General features: G+C 39.2%; 1 protein-coding gene across 6 annotated transcripts; it reads left to right on the forward strand.

The window, feature by feature from the left end:
* The first annotated feature begins 1,043 nt into the window (after window positions 1–1,043).
* Window positions 1,044–14,249, forward strand: LOC137575199 (uncharacterized). Of its 6 annotated transcripts, none has more exons than XM_068287654.1 (13): window positions 1,044–1,497; window positions 6,614–6,803; window positions 6,875–7,180; window positions 8,118–8,222; window positions 8,353–8,451; window positions 8,517–8,615; window positions 8,679–8,777; window positions 8,860–12,423; window positions 12,488–12,586; window positions 12,663–12,755; window positions 12,945–13,010; window positions 13,453–13,867; window positions 14,109–14,249. In XM_068287654.1, exons 2-13 carry the CDS (start codon window positions 6,692–6,694, stop codon window positions 14,113–14,115), a joined length of 5,064 nt encoding a protein of 1,687 aa, XP_068143755.1. In that variant the 5' UTR covers window positions 1,044–1,497; window positions 6,614–6,691; the 3' UTR covers window positions 14,116–14,249. The 6 variants fall into 6 exon arrangements, with proteins under 6 accessions (XP_068143755.1, XP_068143746.1, XP_068143780.1 ...); XM_068287645.1 differs by having other exon boundaries at window positions 1,044–1,473; XM_068287637.1 differs by lacking the exon at window positions 1,044–1,497 and adding an exon at window positions 6,456–6,555.
* The last annotated feature ends 538 nt before the right edge of the window (window positions 14,250–14,787 follow it).

A 14,787-nucleotide genomic window follows, 5' to 3' on the forward strand; every position in this document is an offset into this window, starting at 1 on the left:
ACATATAATGAACTGTGGGTTGAAGGCAGCACACGTTGATCAGTTAGATCTTCTCTTGGGTCCAAATTGAAATGCAAAGTAAGAAAAAAATCGAAATAAAATCAATCTCCAGACTTAAACAAGATGAGTAATTGAATGAGTTTACTGAAAACGTTCGTTGCAGTTGCAAGTAATTTCAAGGTAACTTTACAGCATGTCTGCCGTTCAATGAACGGTTTTTAGTTGTAAATATTTTTTCTAATACTATTATTATTAGAATAGAATTATTTAAAAATTTTGATTTGAAAATATCACACCTGTCATTGTTGGTCGAATCGTCTTAACTTGCTACCAATCGAGATTTAATTATTTTGAGGTGGAACATTGACAAAGATAACGCTTTGAAATCAACTTATGTTAAAAAAATTTATTAAACAATTTTGAATTTTACAAATTTGGTATCAAAATAGTTAGCACCTCTATATATTTTGAGACCCTCAAAAAAGACAGAAGTATCTTACCGCTGAAGAGGGAAGAGCTTAGAACTTTGTCTTTGTCTGGGCTAAGATATTTTTACAGAGATTTGGAGAAAGAAGAGAGACATATAAGCTAAAATGCTAAAAGTCTCTAGAATAAAAATACAAAAGTTGCTTTCGTTCTTGAAATTCTTCGTTAAAAAAAAAAATTCGAAAATCAATTTCATCCTCAAAACAAAACATATTTCGAAAGCCTCATAAAATTTTATAAGTTACATTTGTAAATTTATAGTATTTTGTTTTTGTTGTGTTCTTTTCAAATTGAAATAGATAATCTAAAAAATTTGATAAGAATAGTCAATCTAAAAACCTATTCTCCAGCTTTTGTGTATATATTCTATGACATATGTATGTATATCTGTGAAGCATAAACACTTTGGTTTAAAAAGCAGACAAATTGCAATTAACCCACTGTGCACTGTTAAATCTAGCAGCAAACGGTTATAATGTTAAGCCAACGGAAATACAAAAGCTTACACTGAACACACACACAAAACAGAACGCCAGATTTGAAATGAAAACAGTTTCTATTTGGCAGCTCTTGAGTGCGGTTCAAGTTTGACTTAAAGCAAAAACACCCATACAACAAGCAAAAAAAAAAAAAACATTAATAAATCAACGCGAAATCAACGATTTGTAAATTATTTGACAATTTCTAGCTAAATTTAGAGACCGCAGCTGTCACTTGAGCTCAATTAACGAACACAACGAAACCAACGAAAAAAAGTGCAAAAAAAAAAAACACAGTTCTTCCGCAATACGAACAGATGTTTTGAGAATCCTGCGAAAAAGGTGCAAAGCATCGAAAAAGGACTGTTTGGCATAAAGGCGTCTAGCTCTTGGCTAACGTAAAGTTTTCTATTGTGCAAAAAAAACGAGGAAAATTCGAAAATAACAAAAAGTTTTAAAACAAACACAAAAAAAAAAAGGAAACGCGGCAGAGTTACAACAATTTGTGGTGAGTGGCAAAAGGATAATCAAGGTAAATCATACTTTTTGGGTAGGCGTTAACAATTTGGTAGTAGTCGGCTCAGGATTGCGTGCTGTCTTAAAAGTTCATTGACTGTCTCAGTCAGTGCGGTAGGAAGGCAGTCAACCAGTCATCCAGGCAGGTCGATTCGAGTCTATTAGACTCTGCCTGCCTGCCTGCCTACCTACATGCCTTTCTGTCTGACTGTCTGTCTATTTGTCTAACTCTGCTTGTATTGGCATTTCCCGGTTTGTTTGGTCTATCATCAGCTGTTGCAATGCACCACCTCCCATTGTTTTGTCAATGGTTATATGCAGAGCATACATACATATGTACATATGTATGACGATGTCACTTGTTTCTGGACTGAAAACTTTAAATTACTTTTCGCAGGTTTAGTGTAACCTTTCAAGTTTTTGTTTTCTCAAAGACTTGGCCCATGACATCAGCAGCTCTAATAACCGGTCGACCCGACGCTGCTCATTTTTCAAAGTCAGTGATTATAAGCACAGATTCAAAACAGACAAAAAAGCGTAACAAAAACAAAAACAAAACATTACCAAAGAAATATATAAAAAAGTCAAACAAAACCCAGAGGGCTTGGATTAATTTTGAAGTACCGTAACTCTATACTCTTTCAAATTCTTGCTCTAACTTATATTTCTGGGGACGTTTTCGACAAAGTTAATCAAAAGATTTTGAAGAGTGTTAACAAGATTTTTTAAAAATCATTTCCAACAATGAAAAAGATTGTGAACAAATTCTTTGAGCCTCAACAACAAAAACATTTTCTAAAATACTGATATCAAGATTTTTAAAAACATCGTATCTTAGAAAAGGTTCTAATTATTGAGTTACAAAAATGTTTTCCTAAGACAATCTTTTTAAAGATAGAAGAGGTATAAATAGACTGAAATTATCAAATTTTGAATTGTTATCTAACAGATATTCAAAGAAAAGTAATAGAGTGAAATTGAATTATGAACAAATTAATATTTTTTTTAAAGTTTAAAAAAAGCAAAACTGAAAAGAAGATACTTAAACACATCATATTTGCATACTTAGTAAAGCCTTTGGCAATATTAGTATACCCAATTATCATTATCTCTGGGAAGAGTATAACAAACGCAGCAGCGAGTTAGGGGGATAGGTTAAGAAAATGCACAAAATAAAAGAAGATAAATATTTATTAAATGACACAACACCTAAGTTTGGTTTTTTGTTCCTCCTAACTAAGCGATTCCATTTGAAATGTTTTGAAAAAACATTTTCACAAGCTTTTTTTATCAGCTTTTTGTTTAGTTTATTTCTGACTAACTTTTGCCAATTTTTATTGTGCTTAACCAATTTTCCCAGCTTTCTCTTCAGGTTTTTTTATTTAATGGCCATTTTTTGTTTGTTTTGTGTTTGAAAATTTGTAAAGTTTTGCAATTGAGAATCCAAAACACGTTTCTAAATGCTGGTAACTTAATTAGATTTAGAGATCACAAACTAGTTCACAGCTGACGTCAGTTCTTTATAGGTACACATATTGCCGCTGCTTGTATCTTTATCAGCTCAATTTGGGAATATATTTCTGTTAGACTCAATATTTTTTTTTTTGGCATTTTTCCCGGTTGTTCGACCTGTTGTTGTTGCCTCTCTTTTTTTGGGAGTTTTTGGTTAACTTGTTTTGCTGTTAATTAAACTTTTTACACACTCAACAGGGGAAGATAGAGACAAACAAACCAAAAAATACGAAGTCATGCAGTTCAGTCTTATGCCACTCTGTGTAGGCCGATGTCTGGCTGCCTGAATGGAAACCCAATTTCCAACTCAATGTGGGCTATAAAGGAAACGTTAGTTAAACCATATTTGGGCGTAAAAGTTTGGTCTTGGATGATGGACGTTTGAAATGTCTGAATTTGAAAATTATTTGGGGAAATGAGCTCATATTTTATATTCATCATATGGAGGAAGAGCGTGAAACGAAACAATGGAAAAAAGTATGAATATAGTATTTAAAGCGATTGCGGATAGCGTTTAAATACTCTATAAGTAAGCCACAAATGGGCATGTTGAACACTCAACATCAGGCTATTAAATAATGTACACTATCTAGTTAATATTAATTAAAATCTATGCTTTTTAACAACAGATGTCATAAATTTATTAAAAATTTAATCTTTGTATTGGATTTCACGTTTACTAGTATATATTTGATTTGCCTACAAAAAATCAGAAAGTTTTATTAGACTATTAAGCCAACAACAGTTTGATAGACTGCGGTTTAATAAGTAAAGTCAATCTACAGACATTCACCAGAAAAATATTATTTCAAGCTTAATGGCTATTAGGATAATAGGTGTTCCAAAATATCCTACTTTGAGCAAAGAACAATAATTAAAATATGACTTTCATATTATTTGAAAAGTTTATTTTTATTTGTTTCGATTTTAAGCTATATGGATTTTAAAAAGTTGCTTAGGCAAAGTAAAAGGTGTCCTATTTAAATAGTTACACTTAAGTTGAGATTTTAAGCTAAGAAATTGCCTCTTGAGAATAGGGATCGGTGTTTTTATCAAATCATATCGGTTGAATAATAAATGTTATTTTGTTTCGATCTTTAACTACATAAACTTAAGAGCCTTTTCACATTTCTCAAACTGCTTGATGACTTCCAAGAGTTCTTAGAGTATCCTTAACCTATACTTTGAACTCTTTATAAATAAAAAATACGTATCTACTTTTCTACCCCATAGTACTCCATTGTTTACATTCTCTTTATCTATAATAACAAAAGTTGCTATACGCTAAGATAAACGTTGAAAATTGAATTATGTACAGCAAAAAGTTCCCCATTAAAAACAGAAATGTGAACCACAACAATTTCTTAGGAGTTTCTAAAAAATATTCTAATGATTTATAATTATTTTTAAAGGCCATCAACTTTGTTATAGGGTATCATATAGTTCATAACGTGTTTATGTCTCTTGGATATATATTTTGTTGTTTTTTCTAAGGTTGATATCATCATAAATTGCGGCTGACGTGTGCTACTCTACCTCTTAAGTCAGGTCAATTGTGTGAAAATCAATTCGAATTGTGTTCGTTTAACAAAAAAAAGAAAAAAAAATATAATATAATTAAATAAACAAATTGTTCAAGGTTTTAATGATAACGACGAAAATAAAAGCTCAAGATGCAGATGAAAGAGAGTAAGCAAAGTAGAGGATGAGAAGAGCAACTAATCTATAGATTTGTATAATATAAATATTGCTAATAGAGCAATCTGACCAGTTTGCTATGACAATGAGAGAGCATTGAGTTTGTGGGCGTATTTAGCCGGCTTTAGAACCGGATCATTGATAAACCTTGCACCCCCAAGTTGCAGTAACCAAATTAATCAGGCATCACCATCTATAATTTTCACTGCTCTAATCTGAGATTTTTGTATTTTGCATGCCAATTTATTGCCTGCAATTGCATGACCAAAATGCTCCATTAACTTGATTAAATGCCCTGGCCTCCTCTTGGTCTAACTTGCCACTAAATTGAAACTAACCATCTGTAGGCAGGCAACTTGGTGTGTGCCACGCAAGATGTCTGCCATATGTCTGACTCCACAAACATGACTGACTGATTCATCGCCAAGAATTGATCTTGGCCCCAAACCGCAAATGAATTGAACCGTTGTGGTGTGTGGGTTGTGATTATTGCCGCTGCCACTCATGATGTTGATGATGATGGCGATGGGGATACTGATGATGATGTAAGAATCGCCTTATAAGCTAATGCGATTTGTTCTATGTACAAACAAAAAAAAGAAGAAAAAAGCAACAAATTTATTTCAAATTGCGTGCAAGGTCGAAACAACTGCAGGCCCACTCCGAAAAAAAAAAAAAACAGAAACAAAAAGACGAAAAAAAAACAAAATTCATTGTTGTTCGTCAAACGTCACAATATGCGTATGTGCTTGTGTATGTGTATTACCAATAGCTACATCATATGTATATTGGCCCTGTTAACAGCTAGACGACTTTATGCCACGCCTTCTACATACAAGCAATTATTTACATAGCAAGTAATATTCACGGCCATCGAAAAGAGAGTTGCACGCTTTCCGCCCACAGTCTTTGGTTTCCACTTCGACATGCAAACGGCGGTCATAAGTCATTAAAAGTAATCGTTTTGTTGGCTAACAAACCCCTCAAAATGGGCAACATTAGCACTTAGCATAGTTTTTTGTACATTTCGTGCAAATTTTGATATTTTTGGGGGCGCAACCTTGTTGCAGGATAAGTTCTGAAACCTTGATCTCTTAATTTTGATATTGTTCGACACTTCAAAATACAAAAGTCATAAGCTTCATCTCAAACGTAAGTCCCCCAACTTTAACCCCGTCTTTCCAACTATGTACTCCTCATACATACCTATCCTATTACCATATGAAAGACCTAACAAGGCTTACGTTTATGCAGTAAAAGTTTATTCAAAAACTTTGGTTAGAGGTAATGGGGTAAAATCAGCTAAATTGGGGTCGTCGTCGTCGTCACTCATGTATCGATTACACTCACTCGAAATTCATAGGTGTTTTGAGGTGCTTGATACCGACGGGTACCAACAGACTTGTCTGCGGGTCTGCCGCCTGTCGATATGCAACGCCTTTTGCCATAGCTGTGAAAAGAAGGTCACGAGCCTACCACAAAGCTATTGTTTTTGTCCATTGTTTGTCTTTTTTTCGAGTTCCTTTCACGAGCTCACAAATCTCAATGTGACAGTCACGACACGCCCTTGCCCAAACGGCCTGTCATTAGCCTCCACACACACTCTTAACGAATTGGCCCAGAAAATTCGAAACAAACCAAAAGTTATAGGAAGGAAGAAGTTTCCTTACATGCCATATTTGAATAAAGTTTGAGGGCGATTGATTTTATGTCACCCCAACGAAAAGTTATGTTTGTATTCCAACGATCTAGATTATTAGGTTACCTATATATGTTTTTCATAGCAAATCTAATCAAATTTGAGTGAATATAGAGCAACAATTTACATAGCATATCGAAAGACAGCCACAATATGACTAAGAAGGTTATCCGATATAAAGGAATGAGTTTAGTGATCGGCAAAGTGTATATTTTATTTTTAGGTATTTTTCACCAAGCCAAAGGTTCAACCGTTCAACCGGGGTCCTTGTGCACGTGTACGTATCATCCGATCTCTAACCATGGGTGGAAATATTGAACAACGTCCATGGACGCCCACAGTGCGTACGGGTAAGATAGCCGCTGAAACTAGCAATCCAGGACCGGCTATAGTACAATTACCCACATTGATTGGTAAGCTCTTTTTTTTTTAGGAATTTGGAATTATTAAAATAATCGATATGTATGTTTATATTTATCTATAGGAAGCAAAGTTCCCGATTCAAAGAAGAAAGGTGCCCCATCATATTCATTTGGACAGAAATTGTACAACAAGTATGATACCTTTGGTCCGGGTCCAGCACAATATAATGTAACTGGATTGCGGGCAAAGGGGAAAGATTATCCACGGGCAGCAACTTTACAGAGCCGGCCGAAAGAAATGAGTCGCTTCTCAAATCCCGGACCCGGGGAATATGATGTAGTGCACGCTGCAAAGGCTGTTATCGATGCAACACCAAAATATACTTTCGGCCAGAAGCCTGCCAATGCTAAGTTCAGTCTAATACCAGGTAAGTCAGAACGGTCTATGGCCTTAGAGTTAATTGGTTTCTTATGGTGTTTTGGAATGGTGTTTGGACTTGGATTTTGGCATTGGGTTGTTGTTATGGCCATTATTGTTGTTGCATGCCTATCAGAAGATGGATCATCAATCAAAAGCATTCAGATCACGGACCCCGAATCATCATTGTATATGAACATGAATAGCTCATTCCATGCAAGTTTCATTCCCGACAGCAGCGAGTAAGTTGCTCTCCTATAAACCTCTTCCTTCAGTAGTAAAAACATAAACATATCCTTAGTTGGAGCATAAACATATCCGTAGTTGTAGCTAGTTTCCCTCTATTTTCTCTCTCTTTCTCTCCATCTCTTTTGGTCTTTTGTATAATAGATTTTTAGTGTAGCTCTTTTGTTTGTGAGATGTGTTTATAATTGTTGTTTCAACTTTATTTAATTTGATTTTAATTATTTAACATTTTTCTCTCCTAATGAATGAATGCGAAATCATTAAACTAAACAAAAAAAAAAAAAAAAAAAAACAACCAACAACAATTTCATCTGGTTAGGACCTAACCATTATCAAGTGGTGCCACTTGATGTCATTAGGCCGCGAGCGCCACGCTATTCCTGTCGCATTAAGGTTAAAGTTTACATTGTTGAAAATCCAGGTAACACAACTAACTGGCCGAATAGTATTATTTTAGTATTCGCCTGTTCCAGTTGAAAGACTGTTCTTGTTGTCCAGTTTGGTGTTGGTTTAGCTAACTTCCCCACTTATTTCACTCATATAACTCTCAATCTCTTTCTTTCTTTCCCTTGTACCACAAATTTAAACCCGTTTTTTCTTTCTAACTAACTATTTAACTGTTTCCGTACTCACTTTACTAGTTGTAGCTCACTCTAGTCCTATGAGTAGTCTAAATTTTTTTGTTTTATTAACACTAACAGCGCCGAATAGCTATTGCCCTGAAAAGGTCACGCAATCAAAAAAGAATGCGCCACGTTACACATTTGGTAGACGAACTAAAATCCAACACGATCAGGGCACACCAGGTAATTTCCATTGCAATTGAGGCACCTGATCTAGAGTTAGACAATTGGACAGTTACCTGTATTACATTAATCTATGTACAATCGTGATGTCGCACTCACAAGTACTCACTTCATAATATCTTCTTCGCAGCTCCTGGTGCCTATTGCCCTGAGAAAGTAAAGCTGAACAAGACACCAGAGTTCAGTTTTGGCATCAAGCATCACGAACTAAGGCCCGACTATACACCAGGTTTGTAAATTTAAACACACACATCAGAACGATGTTTTTAAATAAATCTATGCACCGTATTGTAGCCCCGGGCACGTATAAGCCGGAGCAGGTAGTACTAGAACACACACCCGCTTATAGTTTTGGTCTCAAAACAAAGCATTCACAGATAAGTGTTACGCCAGGTGGGTCCAGTATGTAGGCTTTTTTTTGAAGTGCTTTCCTTACACACCTGATTTATTCAACAGCACCCGGTGCATACAGCCCCGAAAAGTCCAAATTACATACAACACCTGCTTACACTATGAGTGGCAAAACCTCTCACGATGTAGTAGATTGCACGCCGGGTAAGTAATTGCTTCAAGTGCACTCACGTTGTATTAAATACAATACGTATTAATAATCCCAAATTACTTTAAACTCTTTCAGCACCCGGCGCATACGAGCCCGAGAAATGTGTGCTTTACAAGACACCCGCCTATACATTTGGACAGCGGGTAACTGTCACTAGTTCGAATGACACTCCCGCACCTGGCACATATCAGCCCGAAAAGGTGCGACTGGACTTTACCCCCGCATACACATTATCGGGGCGTCATGAACTCAAGTCCATCAACGAAACACCAGCGCCCGGTTCGTATGCTCCGGAAAAGTACCGAAGTGATCGCACCCCAGCGTTCACGTTCGGCGGTAAGCATGAGCAGAAAACAGATATCTCCACTCCGGCACCAGGCGACTACTGTCCCGAAAAAGTACGGCACGATCACAATCCTGCTTTCTCATTTGCCGGTCGCCATGACCTACATAAATCAAAGAACTCTCCAGCACCGGGAACCTACGATACTGAAAAAGTGCGACTAGATCATAATCCAGCCTTTTCGTTTGCAGGTCGCCACGACCTGCACAAAGCTAGTGACACCCCTGCTCCAGGAGCTTACTCTCCCGAAAAGGTGAGACAGGATCACAATCCTGCTTTCTCAATGGCTGGCAAACATAACCTAACTGTTTCAAGTGACACACCAGCTCCTGGAGACTATTGTCCTGAAAAGGTTCGTTTAGACCACACACCCGCCTACAGTTTTGGAAGCAAAAACGATCCTAAAGTAGATAGTAATACACCTGCTCCTGGGGACTATCATCCAGAAAAAGTCAGGCTTGATCACACTCCCGCGTTTTCGTTTGCTGGTCGTCACGACCTCCACAAAGCTAGTGATACACCCGCTCCAGGAGCATACTCTCCCGAAAAGGTGAGACAAGATCACAACCCTGCTTTCTCAATGGCTGGCAAACACAATCCAACTGTATCAAGTGACACACCAGCTCCTGGAGACTATTGTCCTGAAAAGGTTCGTTTAGATCACACACCTGCCTACAGTTTTGGAAGCAAAAACGATCCTAAAGTAGATAGTAATACACCTGCTCCTGGGGACTATCATCCAGAAAAAGTCAGGTTTGACCACACTCCCGCATTTTCGTTTGCTGGTCGTCACGACCTCTACAAAGCTAGTGACACACCCGCTCCAGGAGCTTATTCTCCCGAAAAGGTGAGACAAGATCACAACCCTGCCTTCTCAATGGCTGGCAAACATAATCCAACTGTATCAAGTGACACACCAGCTCCTGGAGACTATTGTCCCGAAAAGGTTCGTTTAGATCACACACCCGCCTACAGTTTTGGAAGCAAAAACGATCCTAAAGTAGATAGTAATACACCTGCTCCTGGGGACTATCATCCAGAAAAAGTCAGGCTTGACCACACTCCTGCGTTTTCGTTTGCTGGTCGTCACGACCTCCACAAAGCTAGTAACACACCCGCTCCAGGAGCTTACTCTCCCGAAAAGGTGAGACAAGATCACAATCCTGCCTTCTCAATGGCTGGCAAACATAATCCAACTGTATCAAGTGACACACCAGCTCCTGGAGACTATTGTCCTGAAAAGGTTCGTTTAGACCACACACCCGCCTACAGTTTTGGAAGCAAAAACGATCCTAAAGTAGATAGTAACACACCTGCTCCAGGAGACTATCATCCAGAAAAAGTCAGGCTTGACCACACTCCCGCGTTTTCGTTTGCTGGTCGTCACGACCTCTACAAAGCTAGTGACACACCCGCTCCAGGAGCATACTCTCCCGAAAAGGTGAGACAAGATCACAATCCTGCCTTCTCAATGGCTGGCAAACACAATCCAACTGTGTCAAGTGACACACCAGCTCCTGGAGACTATTGTCCCGAAAAGGTTCGTTTAGATCACACACCCGCCTACAGTTTTGGAAGCAAGAATGATCCTAAAGTAGATAGTAACACACCTGCTCCAGGAGACTATCAACCAGAAAAAGTCAGGCTTGACCACACTCCCGCGTTTTCGTTTGCTGGTCGTCACGACCTCTACAAAGCTAGTGACACACCCGCTCCAGGAGCATACTCTCCCGAAAAGGTGAGACAAGATCACAATCCTGCCTTCTCAATGGCTGGCAAACATAATCCAACTGTAACAAGTGACACACCAGCTCCTGGAGACTATTGTCCCGAAAAGGTTCGTTTAGATCACACACCCGCCTACAGTTTTGGAAGCAAGAATGATCCTAAAGTAGATAGTAATACACCTGCTCCTGGGGACTATCATCCAGAAAAAGTCAGGCTTGACCACACTCCCGCGTTTTCGTTTGCTGGTCGTCACGACCTCTACAAAGCTAGTGACACACCCGCTCCAGGAGCTTATTCTCCCGAAAAGGTGAGACAAGATCACAACCCTGCCTTCTCAATGGCTGGCAAACATAATCCAACTGTATCAAGTGACACACCAGCTCCTGGAGACTATTGTCCCGAAAAGGTTCGTTTAGATCACACACCCGCCTACAGTTTTGGAAGCAAGAATGATCCTAAAGTAGATAGTAATACACCTGCTCCTGGGGACTATCATCCAGAAAAAGTCAGGCTTGACCACACTCCCGCGTTTTCGTTTGCTGGTCGTCACGACCTCCACAAAGCTAGTGACACACCCGCTCCAGGAGCTTATTCTCCCGAAAAGGTGAGACAAGATCACAACCCTGCCTTCTCAATGGCTGGCAAACATAATCAAACTGTTTCAAGTGACACACCAGCTCCTGGAGACTATTGTCCCGAAAAGGTTCGTTTAGATCACACACCCGCCTACAGTTTTGGAAGCAAGAATGATCCTAAAGTAGATAGTAATACACCTGCTCCTGGGGACTATCATCCAGAAAAGGTCAGGCTTGACCACACTCCCGCGTTTTCGTTTGCTGGTCGTCACGACCTCCACAAAGCTAGTGACACACCCGCTCCAGGAGCTTACTCTCCCGAAAAGGTGAGACAGGATCACAATCCTGCTTTCTCAATGGCTGGCAAACATAACCTAACTGTTTCAAGTGACACACCAGCTCCTGGAGACTATTGTCCCGAAAAGGTTCGTTTAGATCACACACCCGCCTACAGTTTTGGAAGCAAGAATGATCCTAAAGTAGATAGTAATACACCTGCTCCTGGGGACTATCATCCAGAAAAGGTCAGGCTTGACCACACTCCCGCGTTTTCGTTTGCTGGTCGTTACGACCTCCACAAAGCTAGTGACACACCCGCTCCAGGAGCTTACTCTCCCGAAAAGGTGAGACAAGATCACAATCCTGCCTTCTCAATGGCTGGCAAGCACAATTTGAAAGTTTTGAATGGTACTCCCGCTCCTGGTGATTACTGCCCAGAAAAGGTACGACTGGATCACACACCCGCTTTTAGCTTTGGTGGCAAATATGACCCCAAAGTGGAAAATCATCATCCAGCGCCATGCGACTATGCCCCAGAGAAAGTTCGCCTCGACCATACACCTGCTTACACAATTACAGGCCGTACTGTTGTCGAGCAGTTGAGTGAGACACCAGCGCCCTGCGACTATCGTCCTGAGCATTGTCAACTGGACAGCACTCCAGCATTCACTTTTGGAATGAAGTTGAAAAGGGAGCGATTCAGTGATACACCAGGCAAGTTTTACACTCTGAGACATAACATACATATATCAGCACCCATAAACAACCACTTTTACAGCACCCACTGCATATGAACCGGAAAAGCACAGTACACAGTATTCACCAGCTTATACGTTTGGAACCAAATCTGAGATTAAGGTTTCCACTGATGCACCAGGTAAAAGATAGGGTTAGATACACTTTAGCTGGAAGACTGCATGTAGCTTGCTTTTTTGTGTTGTGTTGTTCTGTAGCTCCTGGACATTATCATCCTGAGCAATGTAGAGTTGATAGTTCCCCGGCTTACAGTTTTGGATTGAAGACATTACCAATGCCACAAATTCCAGGTAAAATAATTACTTTTTCTAGTTACCAAAGCCTTCGGTTGTGATATATGGTGATGGATGTATAAATCTATATATGTTACTTCTTGTTGTTTGTTTCATGTTTTACTCGCACATTTTTGTTTGTTCGGTGATCTGGCCTTTGATATCCCCCTCTCTATGCATCTGTATATATTCACCTGCACTCACTAGAACCAAAAGGCGCTTACATTGAAGATCGTATCTTGCAAAGACGCGAGCGACGCTTAGCCAGTCCTGGTAAGCTACTCATCCACATTCACATCAGAGACTACCGATATGTAGAGGGGGTTGAACGGTTTTTTTATATTGTTTAGGCTTTATTGTTACCCAATGTTTGAAGAATTATGTATAGATACTTTGCTTAAATTTTAGCTGTTACAGTGGTTGCCCTTTTCAACGAGTAGCTCGAAGAAAAAATCTTTATATTTCCTTAAGGGTTTAGGAAACCCTGAGTTAATTATTTCCGAAGCAGTTAAATGAATAGGGGTGTACAATTCTTATCCGGAATAGCAAGAAGGTCTGCGACTCATATTTGACTACAATTCTAAGTCATGTGTATGATATGAAATACATATAAGCTTAAGACGCTTTTATCGCATTTGTGTCTATATTTAAGAAGCACACTTTTTTTCTCTATTCAGTATTTTATTTTTATTATTATATTTGCACACTCACACAGTACGGCAAAATGGAGAGAACAATCACACAACCACCACTACCACTACACTCACCACAACAACTGTTAAACAGGACGACGTGAAGCCGGCTGTAGGGAAGCAGGTGAATGGCATTAGCACAAATCACACCCACAGCCACATAAAGATCGCACCAATAACTAATGGCGATCAGACAAAATCGGTCACTACCACAACAAAAACCACACTTCGTCATGTTGCCAATGGACAATCTGAAGTTGGTAATGTTAAGGTAACCGCACATGGTACTGCAGATGCCAGCGCAATGCAGGCGGCCAATTCGAGTACGCGCACCGTGCTCCAGTCAGATGGCGCTGTGGTTACCAGGGGTAAATCAACGAAAGTATCGACGGTTAAGTACGCTGTAGAAGCAAGCAGTGTACAAGAGAAGATCATAAGGTAACTTATTCAATTCAAGCTCTATGTTCAATTGTTGCTATGTTACTGAATATGCTTTAAGTTTTTCCCATGTGTATCTGTGTGTTATTATTGTTTTTTTTTTTTTTTGCAGCCAAGCTTACTCATTTATTAACCCAGCCATCCGAAACACCAGTCAATCAACCATAAAGTCATAGTCCTAACCTCAAACTTAAATTGTTGTAATCTTTATAAGATGAATCTATCTTTCCATCTCATTTAGCTCCTAATGTCTACAAAATCCCTACTGTCTTGGGCAACAGCAAAGAGGGACCAATACGCTCGGCTCCTGCTTATACAATGGCGGGTCGCGAAAAGGCTCCGCTGATACCGGCTCTGGTTCTACCCGGACCAGGATACTATGAGTGCGAATACACAGCCATCAAGCCGAAGCCCCCAACCTATACCATGCGAGGCAAATACAAGTTTGGAAGCGATGATGCCAAACCAGGACCTGGGGCACACTGTCCAGAAAAGGTAGAGTTTGAAGTAATATTTATTGTAAGTTCATTTAGACGATTAAGTTTATCGACCTGATCACAGTATTGGGAGAAGCGCTCAACGCCAGCAATATCTTTTGGCATTATGCATTCGCCATTTTGTGGCAAACAGCGGCCAACTATTGTAACCGAAAGATTTATGAGATGTCTTATGGAGAATAGAAAGGATATAAAGTTTTAGCTAAGAAATTTTGAATAAATAGTCTCGATTCGTTTCACAATAAAACTCCTTTTGGGGTTTTTCTTTTTCGATTTTCTTATCAATCTAATTCTAGGTTAATTTATCTCACGTGCCCGCCTATAGTTTTGGCATCAAACACTCGCCTTATCTGGGACGCCTCAACGAAAAGAATACTGAACATGATTACAGTTTCTCGGGGATCTGCTGAAGCGTATCTGAAG

The sequence above is a fragment of the Drosophila tropicalis genome, unplaced genomic scaffold, assembly GCF_018151085.1.
Source record: "Drosophila tropicalis isolate 14030-0801.00 unplaced genomic scaffold, ASM1815108v1 contig_1187, whole genome shotgun sequence".
In the NCBI taxonomy this organism is placed as follows: Eukaryota; Metazoa; Arthropoda; class Insecta; order Diptera; family Drosophilidae; genus Drosophila; species Drosophila tropicalis.

Bases quoted from the DNA above. Each gene is read 5' to 3' on its own strand.
- LOC137575199 (XM_068287637.1), top strand. The intron at 8,223-8,352 runs GTAATTTCCATT...TCTTCTTCGCAG, and splicing joins ACACGATCAGGGCACACCAG to CTCCTGGTGCCTATTGCCCT. The intron at 8,452-8,516 runs GTTTGTAAATTT...ACCGTATTGTAG, and splicing joins AAGGCCCGACTATACACCAG to CCCCGGGCACGTATAAGCCG.